Source organism: Ischnura elegans, chromosome 2 (genome assembly GCF_921293095.1).
Source record: "Ischnura elegans chromosome 2, ioIscEleg1.1, whole genome shotgun sequence".
NCBI lineage: Eukaryota > Metazoa > Arthropoda > Insecta > Odonata > Coenagrionidae > Ischnura > Ischnura elegans.
The window spans coordinates 96,466,044-96,489,382 of NC_060247.1; the positions used below are offsets into that span (position 1 = coordinate 96,466,044).

Genomic DNA, 23,339 nt, shown 5'->3' on the forward strand with positions numbered 1-23,339 from the left:
TAATCTTATGAAAAGTAGATTTCAGTAATAACAAGACAAAGAAAAGTTAGGCATGTGAGGGGAGAACATGTGAGGTATGTACTTCTTCATCCTGGATAGAGGGGTCCAATAAGATAGAAGAGCTAAACAGTTAAAGCAACTATGAACAAAATGGTCAATAGTCCATTTATAATGGTCAACACATTCATAGGCAAAGTTTGGCTTCAATAGTTCAACTTTTTTATTCCAACTGAATTGAACTGGCCAGGAAAAAAAGTCAATGAAATGATAAGGCGAGGGATTAAGAAAATAAAATAAACTGTGAATATACAAGAAATATATTCCCACAGAAGGTACATGCTTTATGTTACGCTGCCTCATCAATTCAATTCACAAAGATGAGAAACCACTTGTATTCCTAATAAAACCTAACCCCAGCAGCACATTTTTAACCATACAATAGACTTAAGTCATCACATGAATTTATCACAGTTCAAGAACAAAACTGTTGCTAAGTGTAGGGAAACACACCTAAGGCAGCGATTTCAATTACAATTTCTTTTGCTATGCAACAACGGTTCACCACAATGGCAGCTAGCACTGAAAATTTTCACAAAACAATCACGGTTTACAAAGCAAAGAAAAGTGCTGCAGCCTTAGATATAACAGTACTACAATGAGGTGAACAATACTTTTAAAGTATAATATAAGTCCAGTGAAATCACAGAAGAATTCAACACGAGCCATCAAAACTGGGATACTACCCTTACCTAATGTACCAATCACCTGATATATACATACCAACCACCAAGCAGAATATAATTCCAGACTACTCCCCAAACTGCTCAAAATTCACCAATAAATAATTCAACAAAGGAATCATTTACTACAACAAAATAGACTGATAATATCATTCACAACAAAATATATTTCTAATCCTGGTGCCAACCAATTTTCATCATATATTCTCAATCAAACTGAAGCTAAAGTAACAGTATCACAGAGTCACTTTGGCATGAAATAATATTAACTAGTATGTGTGCCAGTTTTATGGGAGCACAAATAAATGCAAATAAAACTTCAAAATAACATGTTATGCATTAAATAGTCTACTATACACTAAACTTAAGTACAAGTGCATTAAGTATCCCAAATACCAATTTTCATCCTGATTCATATGCACATTAGCATTTAATGAAACCATACAAAGATACCTTTATTTTTATCCAACCTTGTCATTTAGGATTCATCAGAAATAGCCTATTTCCTGTTTCATATACATTCCATGAATCACTCAAGATACAAATAAAATACGTATCAGATATACATGGCAACAGTTACCCAATTTCATTGCTCCATTTTCCTTCATTCACATCCAATGGGTACCATATTATTTCTTTTTACCAATGAATTACTTCTTGCCATGATCGCCACTTAAAAATAGAACTGAAATTCCTTCACTCTTTCATACTATTTTCCAGAGTACTTCATAGCATGCATTTTTACAAAACCTTTAGCCATGACAAATAAGAGTAATTATTACAGCAAATATGATCCATATTGATATCCTTTCTACCCCTACAATGATAGGTATAAGCCAACCGTAAAAATCTAGAGAGCACATAAACGCCTTCAGTAATTAATTCATTTAATATTTTCTAATAAAAAACCTTGAGTCATAACATTTGGAACAAAACAATTCCCCGGAAAAAATGAAAGACTTTTAACATATACTATAGTAGTAATTATTGCACTGCCTTAATTTTAAGTAAGCTATGGAAACCTTAAAGTACGACGAGTCATGACCTTCCACTTAATGCACAATCTTGATAATCTGAATCTTCAACCTTAGTTTCATCAATCAATTCTATTTCACAGATTTTTCTTTTGCTTGAATGGAAATTTGAACTTAATTTCAATTGCTTCAAAATTTTACATACTCATTTCAATTCTAAAATACTTAGAAAAGAATCAGTTCTGCTCAATCAATATTTAGATGTCCCAAACTTCACTCTTTATATTTGATTCACCTTTGGTTATCAAGATTGTACTGTCACCTTGAATCATGTTCAGTAACTGCTACTTAAATACCTCTACAAACACATCCTTTAGAAAATCATACCATCCTCACAACCAGTAGGATTAATTTGGATGCAAACCAAAACATACTAAGGAAGAAAGAAAAATTTACTCCTATGCTGAAAAAGTACACCAATGAAAACAGTGTAAGGAAGAATACTACATGCGGCTCTAGGCATACAGCATTTTTCAACCAAAAATCAACACCGGAAGCCCAAGTGAAGATGCACAAGAATTCAGTGCATTTTTTTACACCAGAGGTGTATCAATATTGTAAATTATCTACGTTATGGACGCTCTACTATTCACACTTAATGTTACAGAGAATTTTCCAAAAGTAGACGATTAAACCTGAGATCTTTATTTGATGTTTTTGAATAAACAAAATTAAAATCATTAAATGCAGATCCTTATCATAAGCTAGATGTAATAAGAAACACACAATAAGGAAATATGAAACACGCATAAAAATGTAATGTATAAAAAGCCAAGTGACTTATTAGGAGCATGAAAATGAGGACTTTTCATGCTACCATACGAAAATGACCAAAAAGAAAAACAACGATTTCTAGAGGGGTTTTAATGTGATGCATCAGAAGCTGAAGAACATTGGTGCAAGGGAAAAAGTATCAAAGTCTTAAGTATGTACATCACATACAATTTCTGGCGGAGTCAGATTAGATTGGCATATGCAACACTAACTATTGCCCACAACTTTAGATATCATGAATGTAGAACTTCCAAAAGTCAAATTTCATTAAGTCATGATTTTGTGGTAAAAAATTTAATATTGGATGAATATACATTTCCATGTGCTTCCAATATTTTGAACTTGAATAGTTGACAACTGGCAGCATTTTTCAGTTCCTGAGGCACTTTGACTTATCACCTAAGACTACATGACTTGGAATACAAGCAATAGAAAAGGCTAGTGACACAACTACCTATTCCACATGAACCACTGGGAAAATATTCCAGTACCACTATAGTTGTTTTAGCAAAGAGGCAGACAGTTCAACCGATGCAAGTAAAAACTATGACCTATATCATCATCACTACAGGAAAACAAGGTCATGTTTTTGGAATGGTTTAGTTATAGGTACTAACACGCTGAAAAATCCCTCAAAGTTATATTACATGGAAGACAGGAAGCAAAGCCAGGAACCATATTTTCTAGAGTATAACTAGGACACGTAAGAAGGCAACTACAGCTGTTCAACACATGTGCAATAAGCTCTTAGACCTCATTCCCACAATTGAAGCATGCATGACCAATCCGATTCCTTGATAAATTTTAGGATGAGTCAGAAATAAGTTCATCCATTGCAACCATGATTAGAGAAAATAAGTTACACACTCAGGAGAAGGTACAGGAAAGAGAAAATATTATTTCTATATTAACGGCCATGATTAGGAAGCCAATCACCCAACTTTCTCAATCCACCACCCCACCTCATCAATCTTTGCAAGACAGAGAAGACTGCAGATTATCCAATTCCTCGTAAGGACTTTTGAACTGAAGTACCAGGCTGATTTCAAGTGAGAATGTAGCATAAAATTTAGAACTTGCACAGAAGGAGTGGTAACATCATTAGAATATATTTTTAAGGCTTTAATAAACTAACCCTCCCCATTCTCAATATTAATACCAGCATTTTTCTTAAGTTACTTGGTTTCAATGCTGGCCACTGCTGCGTTAAGGGTTCTGCCCTCACTAAATCCAAGATTATATCAAGGAACACTCTTGGTCCCCTTGAGAAACAGGTGCATCTAAATACATAGAGTGAGACTTATCTCAATTACAGCCTGTTAAGGTAGAAAATTTTATCATTAAGAAACAAATTATTACATCCAAACAATGCATTATGCATTCCATAAGGATTATTGCTTCAAATTCAGATGAGGTTAGAGAAAGATTGCTGAGTAATAGATTTCTAAGTACGTAGAACTCCACACACAATCACCAAAAATTTAGTCTTTAACATATAACAGATTATTACCTCAATCTTTGTGTGAATTGAGGTGGTTTTTACTGTCATAGTTTGTAAAAATGATAAAGACGAGATTAAGAAAAAAATCACAATACTAACGCCCACCACAAAATCCTAGATTTCCTAGGTGAATCATGGAGAAAAGCTGTCCCCCCAGTCCTGAACCTCTGAAATTCATGTGCCTGTGGCTTAATGTAGGAATAACTCCACTCTCACCAACCAGCACCAAACTTCAGGTTGAATAACTGAGTGAGTAAACAATCCTAAGAAAAAACCTAGGAGAGTATGAACTATCTTATAATTTAATGCTCATGAAAATGACGTAAGCCTGAAAGTGAGGTTGTTCTGGTGCTCATACGATCACAATTGGTTACACTTGCAGGCTATTTTTATCTAAAATGTCTTTTCAAAATATTTTCAACTTCTAATTAAGAAGGGACTTGATCAAAAGAAAATACAATGGTGCTCAATTGAGTCCAGTGGATATGTTTCATAATGCATATCTACTTAGCCACACAATGAGGGTCCAATGGTAGCCTGAATAAAATAATGAAGTAAATATAAAAGTTGCAGTAGAAAAGGGAATACTGAAATGTAAACATGAGATAAGTACGTCATTTGACTAACACTTTTTATGCCTGGAAAATGAACACATACTGGCATAATCAGTATTGGTGACAAGTTAAACGATGGATTGGATTTATAAATCTACACTACAGAGTATATTGCTTCAAAATCTTCAAAGACAGACAGAAACAGCCAAATTTAAATTGAGTAGTACTCCAACATATGGTGACGTGAAATGATTTGAAATTTGCTGACAGAATCACCACCATAATATCACATACCAATAGGAGACACATTAGCAGAAAAATATAAAGAAATCTGAGCCAACTTCCACATTTTTCCTTTGAATTGACATTCAAGCAGTTTTGTTCAATGCGCTGAAGGATAGGCTGAAACTACATAAAGCATGCACATGTAATTAGGTCACTTAAATATGCTAGTGCCCATAGTTGATAGTGATATAATCCCCTTAGCTGCCAAGTCATTAAAAAAAGGACAACTTCAGACTGCCAAATGTAAATTATTATAACAACTATTATTTTACTAAATTTTTCATACTAATTTTTTGCTGAAAGACTGAATGTAAAAATTTGGAATGCATTCATGAACTGAATATTTAAAAGTTAGTGCACAATAAACATCATATTGAAGGCTACATAAACTTGGAAAATAAAATTTTTGTGCACAAAAATTTTCAGAATACATTATTACCGCAGGCAAAATTCCATTACATCCGCTAAAGGTTGATTAAATGTCACTAAGGCAGCAAAAGGGTTTTAAACAATTGCAGTAAAGAACCATATTGATTGATATCCCAGGCTATTAGGCTGAATTTAAGTAATAAGTGTCATGAAAAGAGTGCTGAATAACTGCAACATTCCTAAAACTCGATAACCCAAACTCACAAAGATTTCTATGAGCCGAGTCAATATTTAGAAGTACATTTGTACTGAAGTATCCATAAAAACAAAGATACAATACCTATGAACAATATCAAAGTTGGAAACATCTAACCTGCTGCTGAACAGAGGCCCCAACATAGAATCAATAACATAACACACAAATATAACGAATTTAACCGCAATAATCAATAACATAGTTATGATGAAATTAATACAAAATATTAAGTAATAGGTTAGCCATGTCTCTCTTTTCAGTCTTCCAAATCTCAGCTTTGGATACAATGAAGGAGATCTTGTCTGAAAATGAAGCACGAGCCTTCCTTAGTGCCGTCCCTCGAGGTAAGCAGCATAGAGAGCCAAAACTGGTGAACCAGTGGCCTCCTTTGGAATAGAACCAGCAGATGCAGCAATGTCCAAGTGAGAATATTTTATGGGGAGCGATGAGTCCAATCCATGCTGCAAAGGAAAAATTTTTATAGCCACCTCAAAGTAAGACCTTAAATGAATTAAATTACAAAATACAGAGGAGCTTTATTTATCTGTCCCTCAGGAGGGAAAAGCCCAAAAAGCATACTCATAAAGATGATCATTTTCTTAGAACTTAATTTTTACTTTAGCCTCTGAATCATGTTTCCGCATATCTTCTGAGCCCATTCCACTGAAAAACTACTTTTATTGAGGAGTGGAAGGGTAGGAGAGGAATGTTAGATTGGATTTGCCGGCCTCGGTGGCGGTGGGGTAAAGTCCTCGCCTGCCAAACCATAGGTCGTGGGTTCGAATCCCGCCTGGGTAAGTGATCCCTATCCAGGGCATGGATGTTTGTGTTGTACTTTGTTAATATTGGAAACCCTCGTTGTAAAAGGCCGTCATGTGCTGTTTACGGGGAATTTAATAATAAATAAAAATAAATAAAAGATGAGTGGATAATCCAACAAACCGTCAAAAGATGGATAATTAAAGATCTACAGCAGTAATAAAATAATCTAATCATAACATTAAAACCATTTAGTTTCGAAATAAGGTAATTAATGGCATGATGATGCAGTACATACACAGGTGTTAGATCACTTCAATTATCCATCGGCTTCAGAGAATTCCTTGGAAGATCAACTGTTACAAATGCGGCACAACACTAATTTGTGATCTTCACCTGAAGATTATATTTCTTACCCAATTATTACTTTTCCCGGTAAATTTTTTAATAAATCTCTACCAAGCATACACATGTTTGAAGAGGAATTACATGGCACAAATTTTCTATTCAAGCAGACCTTGATACGTATGAAATTACTTTTGTGCTCTTATGGGGAAGCGCAGAGATTAATAGAATTATTAGTATTTGGCTTCTTCCAATGCAATTTTTGTCTCATAAAAATTAACAGTAAATTAAAAATGGAACAAGAAAAACTGATTTTTTAATTATTCATGGCAAAAGCTTCATTTTAATGAGGAATATAAATAATGAACTGGCAGCAATTGAGAGCATCCATCTCCATTAAAAACATGATTTTGCCTTAATCAATAAACAATAGCTTTCTCCTAAGCAGCTTGCTTCCTTCAAAGGTAATGGTTTATTATTGAGGGATGGGAAGAATGGCATGATGCAAAAATAAATCCCAGGACTTAATTTAGTATTCTAATGCATAACACAAGATACAAAGAGGTCACAAATGGACACAGTGAATAATTGTCTCAGGCACCAATATATTTTTGTACTTCTCTTACTTTATCTAAACCTGAAGCCAGAATTAGAAATGCAGCAGGTCCCTGATGACCTCTCGGTGTACGAGAAGAAGGCAAATTGTTGCACTGTAGAACATCAACACCTTCACCAGGATCTAAAAAGAAGTTGATTCAAGATAGCATTTCAAATGGAGAAATTGCTCAAATTTAAATTATACAAAATACAAATAGCATAATTAACGTATAGATAGATAATTATAAAAGCATTTATTTGTCAAGGACAGGTTTGGAAAGATTTCTTAACATTTTTGAGATTAAATGGCATCTACAAATGATGGTAAGCGGAGCATGGCACTTCGAAATATTTCTTTCCACTTCTGGAAACTAGACAAGAAGGCCTTTCAGCCTAAACTGTTACAATTGACAGAGCCAAAAACACACTTACCAAGATAATCTCACTCATACCTTTATGAAATGCAAAATCTTCTCTTCGGATTGTGCTGATCTCAAATGGATCCCCAATAATTGCTCCTGCCTCTTGCAGCAATTTTGCATGTCCACTTTCTCTGGCTGGACCATTATCCATTACAATCTGAAGGGAGAGATGAGACTTCCATAGTATTTAGACCGATTTATTATGGCCAATATGTAACCCAAGTCAAATACAGACAATTCACAGAATTGCATAAAATAATCAAATTTATTCTACATATACATTTTAATATTGTGAAACTTGGACACCTAAACACATCAATTGCAAGGTAAATAGAAACCAAGGAATCTTATGCAAACAATCAGTTAAAAAAAGGAAACAATGGAGGGTGACATAATAAACAGGAGGGAGAAAGTTTGGAGTAGATCTAATGAGAAAGAAGTGCAAAAAGCATTAGAAAGAAATCTTACAAGTAAATGAGGAATATGAAGCAGAAAATGTGACCAAAGGAATACCAAGAGACAACATCGAGATCATAAAAGTCTACAGATGAAGTGGCCTAGCAATTTCCTGAAGGATTTAAAAGCGTGAGGACAACGTTGTTTGTGACTGGGTTGACAGAGAGGAATAACTAGCGAGCACTGAGGGCAATGATCCAATACTAAATACAGTAGACTCTCGCTAATACGAACAACTTCATAACGAAGTTCTCACAAAAAGGCCAATCCAATCAACAGTGAAAGGAACATTATTATGAAATTTTCATTACTACGAAATTACATGCATCAGTAGCAGACTGATTGTTGGCGAGCTGACTTTGTAGAAGTCCATAGATAGTAATAATAAACAGCTGTAGTAATTTTCCAAATTTTTTTAATCTTACTCGACCCGTTTCAATGCTTACGCATAATTCTCTCAGCTCATAGACAGCTCTTGAAACTGATGCGTAAGCATAGAAGCCGGTTGAGTAAGATTAAAAAAGTGTGGAAATTACTAAAGCTGTTTCAATTATTACCACAAACCTCAGTCCCAGTGGTTATAAAAAGAACTTTATTACGAAGTTCCATGAATAAGTAACAGCATTTAGGTGGATGTACACTAAGCTACGTTAAAATCATTGCGCAACATTTAAGTTCTCCTCCTGTCCAAGGGCATCAATTATGGTTCTTTCTTCAGTAGGAGATACTTCAGTATGCACACAACATCATATGAAAAGCTTCATTGCAGTGGAATCATAATGACCCACTCGTTATCGCTTGTAAATTGAACGGACAGTAAGTCCTCTTCTTACAAAAATTCAATTGAAGAACTTTCAGAGATATGAACGTTCGAAAAATTCGGGCAAGTCCAAAATTTCAAACTTGGCACCTTTCGGGTCGGCTGATGCAACGCAGTGTGGCGTAAAGGAAGTCACACTTTGGGCATAATCTGAACAAAGCATCATTCAATCCGTTGTGAAGTTAGGAACTGTTCAACATTTCACCCATTATTCCTTCCCACGGACAGCAATTTTTTTGGGTTCCAGTTGTGTCGTACATGCATCTAGATCAGTCCATCACAATCATGAGTAAACACACAATTATAATGCAGTGTTGCATTCTGCAGGATATCAGCACTTTTCGATTCCTTGCATAGGTTTATCAACTTACAAACAAGGTCGCAGGACCCATCTTGTTCCTATACTGCGGACTTACTGTATTACGGAAGATATCATGCGTCATGTGTATGCATCATGTCCCATTCTTCTATTGATAAAATCATAAGAATGTGCCTGTTTTCATGCATTTACGCATAATTTAATCATGTATATTATACACATGACTCTGCAGCTATTCAGCAGTGCGACAATAAGAAAGGGAGCTTGAAGAAACACGAAATTTTATCGAAGTATGTTCTTTTGCGATGATTCCTAAAAGAAATGCTCATACAAACTTCATTATTATCAACCTCCTGTTTTTCAGTCTGGTGAACTTCGTAATAACGAGAGTCTACTGTAAGTAGAATAGTGAGAAAATATTTAAATATCAATTAAATGAACTTGACACCTCAATAGCAACCAATAAAAGTGATCTAGGTATCATAGTTCACAAAGAAAGGACAATCATATTTACTTGATGGTGAAATATATGAAAAGAAATCAACCAACTCATCAAAAAACTTAATTTGGGATCACTTAGATTTGTAAGTTAGGCCCATTTAATATTAAGACTGCTTCATATGAAAGACCATACATTGGGCATAAATATTTTGAAACTAGTATCTTTATAAATGTGGGTGTATGCAAGCTAACATAATTATGTTCTGCTAAACTTAGAAACTTTGAACCATACATCCCGATTCATCTCTACCCAAATACATATTTAAGAATGAAATACACAGATTAAGATCTCTCTTTGCAGTTACTAATAGTCATAGTCCAATAAATGTTCCCTCTTCGTACTTCTCTACAATATACTTAATATTTTCACAACCCATAGCACCATCTGTGCTTAAGGATGCCATTACATAGAGAAAAGTGGCATACAAAATAAGAATTCATAACGGAAAAGAACAGTACCCGTATGACTCACCGAATAACCCTCCCCAACAGTAAGTACAGCATGACCAGTAAGAGTAGCTAATGTCATAATATGACAATTGGTTTCACCTCCTTCAGCCCTCTCTTTCATCTGAAATAATGAAAAAATATGCAGGTTATCACTTGCTCTCAAATAAAAGTCCATAAAATTTCAAAAAATCTATTTCAGTCGGAGCAAAGACTTCTGCAGTGTTGCGGTACAGCAGTAATGTAAGGTCATACCAGATTTCCATTTTCAATTTCCCAAATTTCCATTCCTAATTTGCAGATTTCCCTGAAGCTGTATACATAAATGGCAAAACAGTCTTATTTAGAGATATCATTAAAAAATAGAGTGAGGTATACTGTAAAATAATGTATTGGTAATACATTATTTGATACAAGAAGAAAAAAAGTCAAGTAGCACCAAGTTGGCAGTACCCCATTCTGCCCAATCGTACACAAAATGCCAATTCACTGCTCGAAAACAGCAATGCGTTGAACCATAGCTTTTTTCTTATTCCAGCTCCCCAGGGGTTTTTTCCATGCCAAAATCTGACTTCCTTGACATTTCCCTGATTTTCAGTATCGATTTTTGGTTCCCTGACCGGTATGAACCCAGGGATAAAATGTAGATGAAGATGAAAAATTACAATGTCTGTCGAAGCAGTGTGTGAATTTTGAAATACCAGAAATTGAAATTTGCCATATTTTGAGAGATTTCATACTCCAAGCATACAATTCTATATCTGTCTAATGATAATTACCTGACATAAAAGATCAGCCATTGCCATTCTTCCTTCCGCATCTGTATTTCCAATACGGACCCTAACTTTGGCACGAGAAGTGATGATCTCATCAGCTACATAACACTCTTCACCAACACTATTACGGACCATTGCCATGGCACCGATCACCTTTATTCGTTTGGGTTTGAGATCAGCAACAATCTGAAACAAAAAAATAATACTTCATTATGGTATACTGAGAGACTAGGGGAAAGAATGAGGGTGCCAACCAGCATAGTAACCCCTATAAAAGTATACTAACAGAAGCGGCTTGGAATACCAAGGCAGTAAGATACCCAACCATCACTTTTTTTAGCAATGGATTGGTTCGGTTCCATTATTTTTGGTTCCACCATACTTGTAACGGCAACTAAGACCAAAACAGATGCCAAAAAGAACTGAAATAAATGGCAGGAAAACTATTTTGAACCCAGTTCATTTGTAGAGAGTAAAGATTTTTCAAAACAATCCGGAAATTATGTAAAATCTAAGACTCAACTTAGAAATCTACACTACATGTACGTATCTACATTACAGGTGTATAAGAATTTTGCTAACTTGATTTTTTTATACTACCCCAAAGAAATCACAGCCAAACAACTCATGAAAAGCCTCCTCTGAACACAGTTTAGCTTTCAAAGTGACCGGAAAGAGAATCTTATTTCTAGAGTGCAATTTATAACCATAATAAAGTTGATGGTGAATCTACGGAATGGCTACAATGGCATATGGTATCTTAATCCATAAGCTTACACCACCTTCATGCATAATGAATGGAGGTGGGGTAAGTACATTGCTAGGGCGGTGCTCTGATCAAAATGAACTTGCACTGTGTCCCAAGGAATCTGCAGTTAAATGAATCTAGGATGCCATTAGTACAAGTATCAGATAAACTCCACAAAGGGAAAAAAATTGTCCTCCACAAAGAAGGAGTATAAGAAAATTTAATCTTTGCTATACCAAGGAATTCTTGCCTAATTGTCATAATTCCCAACCATCTTCTATTTCATACTGAGAGGGTGATTTATTGGTAATGTTTTTCCATTGCAAATGATAGAATTATATTTTTGATGTTAATTTAATCATCAATTGTCATTCATTTCTGATATTAAACAGCACATAGTATTGGCTGGGGATCTCATATTTTACTATGTAAAATCCTAGAATTAATACATAGAGAGACATAAAATTCAACAGTCCCACACTTGAACCGAAGATAAAAAATCCAACTCAATAATTGAGAAAAAGCATTCACAATCATCCTGAAATGGTATATGTATAAGACTTGGTTCCACATTCCAAAGAGTAGAAGTGAAGCATTCAATCAACCATGCATAATACGTATCAATCAAGGCAGGTTTTCGTGAAGTCAAAACAATAATCAAAGCTTTCTCTTCCCTGATGAGACACCAAAAAACTATCTAATAGGAGATTACCTATGTAATATTCAAATCCAAATTTTAAAAAAAATTGAAATAGTAATTTCTTAGTACAGCTCACTCCCAATTATGTGGCTGCGGTTTATCTGTGTTGCAGATAATCCATGCATGACTTCACTCTCGCTCAATATTTTCCGCGATCTTCATAAAAAATAAAATCTGACACAAAATTATCAGAATTACTGCATTAATGCTAGGATACACCGGGCTTATTATTTCCGGTAGAATCCCCTTTGTAAAACGGAAGCAATCACGCTCTAGCTGCATTCACGGGAGCGCCATGTTCCTGTTTTCCAAGCCTCGCAGTGGGCGACTGCACTTCATGATCACAGATACACGTCCTGCAGCAGTTGCAACCCAGGCAACTTGTGCGAGACGCAACTACATGGCGTGGTGCCTGACAGTGTAGTTTCTGACGTCGAACAGTGGTTTTGAAGCATCCGTGCAAACCACTTTTCTGTATCCTTGATCACACAGCTATGGATGTGTGGTTTTCGAAACCAGGCCTTACGTGGAGCATTAACAATACGAGTACAACCACATTATCGCCGCAAAAAGGTTGTGAACTGGCAAAGAAAGCTCTCAATACACTCCCAGAAGAGAACCACTCTAGTCCAAGAAGCACTCTAAAATAACAGAATAACTGCATGAATAATAATATATTGTATGTATTACATAAATTATGAAAATTACAAGACATTGAAGTGAAAGTTTGGGTTATAACGTATTTTCCGATTATTCATGCCATCTCTCCCCATCATTAGCCCAGATAATCAGGAGTGTACTGTATTTCAATGCAAAATATGTTAAGTATTTTTACTGACAGATACACATTAATCTTCTAACGTTCTCTACATTCTTCCGAGGAATAACTCATAGTCTGCCTAGAACCTCTTTACGCTCAAATGTTCTTTTCATGGAAACTACAAAAACACATAAAAAAACCAAAGAATTTTCAGCCTGATCAGGGTGAACCTATCAACAAACAAGCCTTACAAACTATAACCAACTATGAAAGATTAAACAGCCCAATCACCTTCAAAAATCCAGCAACTGCAGCAGCCCCACATTTGTCTCTGGACATGCCTGCCATGACTCCTCCAGCTTTGATGTCAGCACCCCCGGTGTCGTAAGTCACTCCCTTCCCAACAAGCATCAGGGTGCAATCAATTGGTCCCTCCCCTTCATATTCAAGCAATAGGATTCTTCCCTGATGACGTGGAACAGCTGCAATATTGTGGGATGAGAGTTGTAATGCAAATTTTTTTCACAAATTAAATCTCTCAAAAATATTACATTCGACAAATTGTGAATCATAGATATGTGACAAGAATGAATATTGGCCTTTTAAAAATAACAAGTGAGAAACCATAAAATGGATAGAACTGACGGGAACCAAGACCAAATCCTCTTAGGTATGTTCATGGCCATTTTTAGGGATAAATAATGTAATAATTACCATATTTTCAAAGCCATAAGTTAATGATGAAAACATACATTTCCACATAACTATTGATGACAATTGTCGATAAAATTATTTTACAAAGAGCCACGAGGGCCTTAACAATACTATCTGAGTCACGAAAGGCATTGGATAAAAAAAAGAGAACCAAGAACTAAACAGGCAGTTTGCAGACCAGATGCGATTCACAATATCACAACAGGAAAGAGATGAGAAAGAAGGTCAGACCACATTCCCACACACATGTGGCAAGTGAAATTGGCCAACAAGCATGACTCACAAAGTTAAAGCTTGCAGATACACTTTTTTGTGAAGCATGGTAACTTAATCATGCGAAATCCCGAGTGGTATAGTCACATTGTAGGAAGCTGTGTGGCACATTGTTGGCATATTCCAAAGACTTGCATGATTAAAAATCAACAAGAAACACCACAAAAAATCCCATAGTGGAAATAAACTTTGATGATGACTACCTCATGAAATAAAAAAATTGAGTTCAGAATTATTTTACTCAGATAGCTGCGAGTCGTATCAATATATAAACTTTCATATCAAGTCAAACTGCCAACCATATGAAGAAATATAAAGATGACACATTGAAATAATGGGTGACTCGAGGGACTAAGCTATTGTGGAAATTCTAGAAGAGCTGGGTATACTGATACCAGACATATATCATATCACTTAACTAAAAAACAGTGACTCAATACCACCCTATACTATATTCAAAGAAATAATATTAGTAAATTCAATACCGCATCGATACACATGACACTCTAATCATTCTAAGCAAGAGGACTAGTGAACTACGATTTCAACAATTAACTTCTCAATTTACATTACTACACAGTCACTTTAATCGACACAGGTGATAAACCCAAGAAGAATACAATATAACAAGGGAAAAATACAGCATCAAGTTCTTTAGGAATTGTTGATAATAAAAATTACATACACTGTGTGGTGAAAGTGTTCTTACCATTAGCAGCCCTATTCACAGCAGCATACAAAGGATATTCCTTCTCAAAAGTATTGACATCCTTTATCACTTTGATTTTTATATTTGAATGTTGCTTAAAGGCTTGAACTACATATTCTTCCACTTTGGGTGGAGCCATTCTCTCAGGATCACCTCCACCAATGTCCCTTGAAACACACCTAAAGAAATTTTTGAAACAGTTGAATTAGTAAAATTTGGATTTTAAATTTTATTTACACTTTTAAAGACATAGGGGCCTTTTCTTTCAATACACACCATTATTTTTTATTAAATAATGCAAACAATGAATAATAGGAGGGTTAACACCACTTCATTTTAAAATTGAATAGAAATCCTTGAAAGTAGAGAGATTCATCATTTCAATCACCAAATTGTACTGCTGAGAACCAAATATTTTCACAATTAGAGCTGTTTCAATTATTGATCTGGATTCTGGGTTGAAGGCATATTGATCATTGACGTAATATTAATGATATAATCTACTGACCTCACCTCCACTCGGGAATAAATCGATGGTGAGAATTGTATAAGTACTGAGGGGATGTGATTAAATTGGGGAGATAATAATGTTTTGTCTGTCTTTTCAGGTTACGTTACACAATATGTAAAACCAAGAAATGTTTTTCTCATGTTCCCAAAACCTGGCATGAAGAGGGACAGTGGTTTTGCTGAAAGAAGTGACTTATCCCATTACATTGAGGCAAGTGTGGGATCTAAAATTAACAAGAGAGCAGAAATTAGAATGCCTCCAGGAAGGGGATGCAAGGAAGTAACCTTTTATATAAAGGGGTCGGAGAAGGAGAAATTTGAATACTATTATTTATCATGTGAAAAAAGGTTTTTGTGGGGAAAATTTATTACTCGCTTCACACTGTTCAAACATTTTGCATAATGCCACCTGGGCTGGCAAGAGAGACCCACCAGTGGGTCACACTTAAATTCCGATCACGCCACATAGGTTACCATGCCTATTATACACACCAAATTTTATGTCCCTAACTTTTCATTTTGTGAACTTGTAACAGCCAGAATATAAAAAAATAGAAAATTTGCTGTCACTCAGGGAGAAAGTCTAGTGTGATCCACTTGGTCACGCTGCAGCAAAGGCATTAATATTATCCTAAATATGCACATTAATCAGACAAAAAACTCCTTGCTACAGAAAATTGAGCTATTCCAGGGCTAAATTATGAACCAGAACTGAGAAACGGAACCAAGAAGGCCTTCTATAGAGACAAAAGTAGCCCTCTGATATAGAGGACCTATTGTGAAGGCCTTCTTTCTAGGTGGTTATGCCTTAGCAGGATCCTATTACCCCATTCAAAGGACCCAAACAGATTGAGAGTTAGTTTGTGCAAGAGTACACAAAGGGTTTCTGGGTCATAGTCAAAGGTTGCTCAGTGCAGTGAATCACCCCCATTCTCACAAACCGACACAGTGATTTAATCTGTAACTTTGATGAGGGTTTATAATTACAGCCAATGGAGTGCATTAGTTTCTGTCACATTTGAGGCTTTAGAACTAACTTTACCAGCTCTACGAAAGTTGATCAGGGGGCCATAGGTAATGATCATTTTTAAATAATGCAGCAGCCTCTTTAAGCCCATACACTTGAAGCTTCTTGCTGAATTCATCATGCAGTTTACATTTTTCAGCTGCACTAGCTAATCCCGATAAGATTCTTTTTAAGGGTGCATGATAACTGATCCACCCCATCAAAGCCAGATATTTTCCATAAAAACTGATAAATCAGGAGGATGGGATTTTAAGTATTTCTTAATGTAATGAAGTCCTTATACTGAAATTTTAATTTTAATGGTCCCTACAGTAAAAATATCAAATACATATAACGCATTTTCATCCAAAATGTCAACCAAAATTAAATGGCCATGTACTTCAACGAAGATTTTAAAATTCATACTACCATGTGGTATACGGAATGTCTTCATTAAAAACAACAGGCCTTCTCTTCACCCTAATATGCCATTGAAATAGCACAATCAACTTTTCAATTAGTTTTTCACGGAGAGATGTAGGTAGGAAATTATACAATTATAATCTCCAATTGATTTTTCAACATCGACAGCTTTACAAACTCCCTAGTTTAAGCCTTCTTTCATCAATTCATTAACCCTTATCGGCCACTGGGGGGAGCTCATTACCCCGAGCTGAGAAAACGTGATACTAGAGGGCTAAAACCTTTGAAATTGATACAAGTATCAACATCTGTCGGCAGTAGACAAGTGTGACTTTGATCGCATTACATAGGAAACTCAAACTCTTTGGGGCACTTCAAGTGTTCAATTTATAGGCGTGGATAAACAGTTACCCCAGTGTGGCCGCAACCGTTGCTTGAGTCAGATCTTTTATTCTCTAAACAACATGTTCGTGGAGTTAATTGACAAAATAAAGGTGGATTTATAATATTTGAGTTAAAAATATTCTCAATCTTAACTGTTACAAAATCACATCTGTCCATATGAAATAATTAAGTTTTTAAAATTAATTTTAGCGAGATCGGCAGATATGTACTGTTATTTTTTGGAGGAGGTATATCTTGTGCATACAACTCTAAAATTTTCGCTCTTAATACTGAAAAATGGCGGAGTAATATTTTTTTCACTAAAAAGCCATTTTTTGGAGTTCTCACACATATGAACAGTTCCTAGACCACCATCTATAAACTGATGGATGAAAATCATTAGGATTTTTAAGAACTACTCAACTAACATGAAACACCCAGGTAGAAGTCTCAGAGTCTTTAGGAATTTGTCCTAAAATAGCCGTATGTATAGTGCAACTACGTTTTTTCGGCATGGGGTAACGGGTCACCTCATGTGGCCACAATGTGGCCGGGCTGAGGTGTGGCCGCTAAGGGTCAAGTAATCCACAACTCAACAAGCACCTGACAAAATATATTGATTGAAAGAGAGTAAATATAAAATTTAGTTAATAAAGGAATTTAAATCATAAAAAAGACTTTATTTTGAGCTTCAGCAATCAAATTTGGTAAACCATAAGATTAAAATTCAAAATTCAATTAAAAGATTACTTCAAAAAATACTTCAGATACAACCACCACACTCAAGCTAGCTGCACCATTTCAAGAAAAGGTTCATCTTTCATCAGTAAAATCTATCAATGAGCAAACAGGATACTTGAAAGAATCTAGAACAAAGATAAGTAATCTTGAAAATACTGATAACAAGAGCTCAGTTATCAATCCACAAATGAAAACCAACCACGCTGTCTTACATCCACTGACTGGAGATTAACCAGAGATGGCCCTAAATAACATCTCTTTCATTCAATGAGTTGATCTGACATAAGCATGGCATCACCAACCTCTTAACATTATATCATGCATACAAAAAAAATGATAATACATACGTTAATACTTAAATTTCTCTCACTATCTCCGCCCGACAATATTTTAATACCTGGCAAAATTAGGCAGCAAGCGGTGTATTAAAATACATACAAACTCCTACAAATGTAAATCCAAAAGTATTTGATTACAGAATGTGATATTGATTAAATCTAAGGAGCGCAAAATTCAATCCATACTGAAATGAATGGCTCTATGCTTAAAACAAACTTGCTCCATAATTCTATTATAATATTCTTAATAAGGGTTCCATTTTTCACTTGGAAGTAAAGCAACACACTGACCTCCCATCCTCAAGGGCCAAAGCCAAGTTAATGATAGAAGTCACAGCCACAGGATCTGGTCCCCACACTCCCAATTGCTTGACTTTTGGGCATTTATCAGGGCAGTCTTCTCTATACTGAAGAGGCTATAAAATTAAGGGTTCCTATTTAATCATTCTCATTTTCCATAATTTCTTATTTTTCAATCAATAATGGCTTTAGACAATTTTACAGGCATCTGCCATTATTTTTCTGAATCATCATTGCAATTTACACAAATGACAGCGATCTTTCTATCCAATGACATAATCCAAATATAAAACACTCCATTCATCAGCAATCATTTCTGCATCATTCATACACTAATATTGCACAAGAAAAAATATCACAATGAAAATAGATGGACAAAGGAGAGTGTTTGAATGAGAACTAAAATCCACCGCCAGAATGGATTTCAGCACCAAGATATTAAAAAATATTTTATATCAAAGTTTAAGAATAATTATCAGAGTACACACAGACATGTTAAATGCTTGCATGGTACTAATTGCAAATCAATCATTAATTACTCATTTCAGTTCCCTATTCCAATCGACTTCTAATATTATTTTTTTTAACTTTGCTGGCTTTAAATCAACAATGGGAAAGCAGTCATTTACAGGATTTTACGAAAAAATGCAGCAAGGTCCACTGTGAAATAAAATCAAGTAGAAGAAATAAAGCCGAGCAGCACCAATTCAGCTCTACCCAATGCTGTCTGGCAAAAATGGCTAAAAAAACCAACCTTGCCGCTCAAGCTCAGCAACATTACCCAAATTCAACCAAGATTTCCATCTTTTTGCAACACCTCTTGAGTTTTTCACATACCATAACCCAACTTCCATGGCACTTCCAAGACTTCCAATCCAGATTTTTATATCCCTGACCTTTACAGACCTTATTCACAGCCCAAAGAGCAGGAAAAAAATTGTATTGAGGCAGAAAATAACTATAAAAAATACCGAATCATGAAACTGGTCACTTTATCATAGGATTTTGATTTAAATATATTCTAATTCAAAGGGCCGTTATTCACTACTAATTCTTGATGGTTTATATTGATATTATTTTCTAAATTGACATTGAAAATATAAAAAAGTATACAGTCAATACTGATCAAGAAACATTACTCCATTATTTTAATGAGGAGGAAGTACCAACATAGGAAAATAGTACCCACGGTGGGTTCCTAGGGTACTGTATGGTACAGTATTTAGAGGAGGTGACCGAAAGCTGAGGTCATTTGCAGCACAAGGGAAGGATAGTTAAGGAAGGGTGGAGAGAAACCCAGCATCAGCATTAGCCTGCTCTTAACTGAAGGTGCCAAGGGGACCATGGCTAAACAATTCATCCGACGGAGGGAGTGTTGTGCTTGAATTGTCCTCCACTTAACATTTATACAGGGATCAGGCAGTCTCTGAAAATTCTCTGCCACTGCCGGGATTTGAGCCCGAGCCCACGAGATGGGAAGCCAACACACTAGCCACCACACCAACCCGATCTTCTGTTCGCTGGGTTACACTCCTGAAGGCCAGGAACCAATTCCAAGACTTCAATGCCCAAGCATCCTCAGGAGAGGGATGACAGAGGAAGGAAAAAAGGAGACGCCGCCACACTGCGAGCGTGATGACGTGTCTAGGATAGGAAAGGGGATGGAAGTACCAGCAATGAAATTCCTGAGCAAAATATAAAAATGGTACTCAAACTTAGTTTTCTAAAATAAATAAATACAAGTAATTAAATGCCCCCTCCCCCCCCAGGAGCCACAATCCTTATCCCCTACCCTCCCCTGGAAAGAACAACTTAAATATGTCCCCAGAAGAAGGTGTTATCTACTTCAGCAGACAACATAATCCTTAAAAACTGATAGTTACGCATACTCTAATGATACAGATATATAGTACCCTACACTTACCACATAAAGGGCTTCCAAAGCTCCAAGCAGGGTAACAAGGTCAGCATGAACAAACTTTTGTTCATAAGGGAGAATTAGCAATGGTGATGTTACACCAGCTTTTAGAGCCCTGAAATGACAATAAAAGCACCAGAGTGAAAACATTATTATCAATTTTAAACCCCATTGAAAAACTTGCAAATACGTAAGCTAGAACCAAAATACATGGCAATGATAGAGAGTTTCACTTTAATCAATGTAATATTGGTTTTAATGTACAACTGCTTATTGATCATGCTGAAATATTAGTAAATTGCACAGCATCTAACAGAAATATACCAAACAACAATATAAAAAGAAAATTTAGAGGACAGAATTTAGGACGAAGGGCACAGAAGGGCAACATTCGAACTTTCATCTGAAAATTAGCAAAAAAAACAACAACTGAGTTGTTCACCAGGAGAATTCTGATACCAAATTTACAGCAAAGAGTTGCTCTAAAATTGGGATGAGGTAAAGCAAAGGCAGTTGCTTCCTTGCAGTCATATCACCCTTAGGTTGACATCCTTGATGGACCACAAAGGCACAATGTCTGGTGTAATAAGCATCAATTAATTATAATGGGAATTTATTAGCCAGCATTTTGGCTTGATAAGCTTAAAGGGTCATTTAATTTCCTGTACAGCAGAATTTAGGGTGACAGCAACTAGCATAATTTCAAACACTGGAGGTGGCCCGCACGGTATTATGTAGATGTAGATGAAACCCAGCAGATTTAGCATGGTTGGAAATTTTTACACAAAACATTGAACACTGAGAACCAGTGGCGTAGCCATGGGGGGAGGTCCAGGGAGTCCCGGCTCCCCCCCCCCCCCCCCCCCCCCCCCAAAAATAGAAAAACACAATTATTTTCCTTCATAAAAGAAAACAAAATAATGAATTTACAAAATATTTCTTTAACAAATGAAGTTTTTTTATTATTAAAAGTGTTAAAATTAGTATTACTTAGTACCGTTTTTCTAAAATTTTCCCCCTGGTTTTAGACCCCCTCTGAACGAAATTCCTAACTATGTCACTGCTGAGAACTCTACATAGAAGAAATTGTTGTTTGATGGTTTGAAGAAAGAAGGTTTGATTGCACTTCAAGCATTAAAAATTGACCATTTAACAATCTTTATTCAAATGATCACTCCAATGTAGAAATTTGAGGAAGTACAGCACAATCAATATTTAATGCCTTAAGTGTATTAATCCACAAAACATAGTATATTACCCTCTCTATCAAAAGATATGTTCAGGAATGAGAGGGACTGATCTATTATTTATTATTATTTAATGCTTGAGCGCTAACTACACTTGTTTCTCAAATATAACTTCAACTGAGCTGTTTAAATTATACCAAGTCGATGTTAAGCTCACTAATTTACTAGGGACTGAACTCGAGAACAGGCTCGATTAATAGGTCCCAAAAAATTTGGATCCAAATCAATATATGCCCCCGACAGTATTAGATAACCTACGCGAAACACTTTACCGTTAAATTACACGGAAAAACCACGGCACTGACACGAATACTGCCAACTACACCCCTCATTATCACGTGAGGTAACAAGATAATGAAGAAAGTCACTTAGTTCCTCCAAGTATAATTCAATAAAGAGAGACAGAAAATGGAATTTTTTGCGTCCCTTGTCATAAATAAGCCCTCCAATTCATCAAATAAACTTATAATTTATTACCTGGCAATACCCTTTGATGCTGCTTCACTGTAGCTCCTTGAGTCATCATAATCCCTATTCAAAGGCCCAGTGGGTGAATAAATTAAGCGTTGGGCTGGAAAATTAACTTCGATAACACACCCATCAGTCTCTACAGCTTTGTCTATCTATAAAATGAAAATAAACTTCATATTAGTGCTTCCTTCTTCATGAGCCCTAAAGCTTATCAAACTGACCTGAAAGTTGGATTTGATCAATAACTTGCAGGTAGTCATCTCACCTTGAAAACTTTTTCAATACCGGATTTGATAGAAGCTAGTTCTAATAATGTGGGCAGCGTATGACTGACTAAAACCATACCATCATAGTCAGAATCATTCAAAGACTTCACAGACTTAAGAGGAACGACATGCCTGAAATTCAACAAATATAATGTATAGTAACATTCCTAATTCTATCATAAATTAAATTGCAAATTATACTCACGGTAACGCAGGCATTGTGCGCAGGTAAATTCCGTCGCCCGGCAAGAAGATCCTCCCAATTTCTTTCAGTTAAGTGAGTGATCCAAGAAGGAACACTCAGCAGTGCTCGCCGATCTCCAACAATCACCAACTCTGTCTATCGCTCTATCTTGAAACCGGCTGTCACGCGCCGAACACGCATGCGCTTTCGAAGTCATCAAAGCAAACAAAAAACATACTAGAAACCGCGGCACGCAGTTGACAGCGGCAAGTTACGGTGAATTTGTACGTGATTTTCATGATGATTGCATTTCTATTCCATCGTTTCCCTGTTTACAGCTAGAAAGAACCCCAAGAGTTACAGGACATGTTTCCTTCCCTTCGAAAGAATGAACAAAAGAAACTTTTATACACTTAATGGATGTCAAAAAACGCCCCCAATCCCTCCTCCTGGGTGGGAAATATGTATGCGTTGCACAATACCTTTTAAATTTAAAATTCCCACTAACACAACTATTCATTGGTATTTTCTTTATTTTAAAATGTTGGGAACTACTCCCAAAGGAAAATAAATCCATCACACACCGAATCGATGCGTGTAAGCATATTCATAGACTATGTAAACAATTACCTTCCAAAATTACTAATTGACCAATGGCTTTCCAAAGTTTGTGAAAACGCCATCGTAAATAG

General features: G+C 35.8%; 1 protein-coding gene across 1 annotated transcript; it reads right to left on the reverse strand.

Annotated features, from left to right (window-relative positions):
- Positions 1-301: 301 nt before the first annotated feature.
- Positions 302-22,849, reverse strand: LOC124154203 (putative aminopeptidase W07G4.4). The gene is made up of 12 exons (XM_046527783.1): positions 22,669-22,849; positions 22,463-22,595; positions 22,204-22,349; positions 20,486-20,594; positions 18,553-18,677; positions 14,860-15,038; positions 13,455-13,645; positions 10,959-11,141; positions 10,205-10,303; positions 7,667-7,793; positions 7,244-7,356; positions 302-5,974 (listed from the first exon to the last, which is right to left on the reverse strand). The coding sequence occupies exons 1-12, from the start codon at positions 22,680-22,682 to the stop codon at positions 5,840-5,842; spliced, it is 1,554 nt and encodes a 517-aa protein (XP_046383739.1). The 5' UTR covers positions 22,683-22,849; the 3' UTR covers positions 302-5,839.
- Positions 22,850-23,339: the final 490 nt, after the last annotated feature.

Excerpts from the sequence above, each read along its gene's own strand:
- LOC124154203 (XM_046527783.1), bottom strand. Across the intron at positions 11,142-13,454 it reads CAGTTGCTGGATTTTTGAAG|ATTGTTGCTGATCTCAAACC; the intron begins GTGATTGGGCTG and ends TTTTTGTTTCAG. Across the intron at positions 7,794-10,204 it reads CTGTTGGGGAGGGTTATTCG|ATTGTAATGGATAATGGTCC; the intron begins GTGAGTCATACG and ends CTCTCCCTTCAG.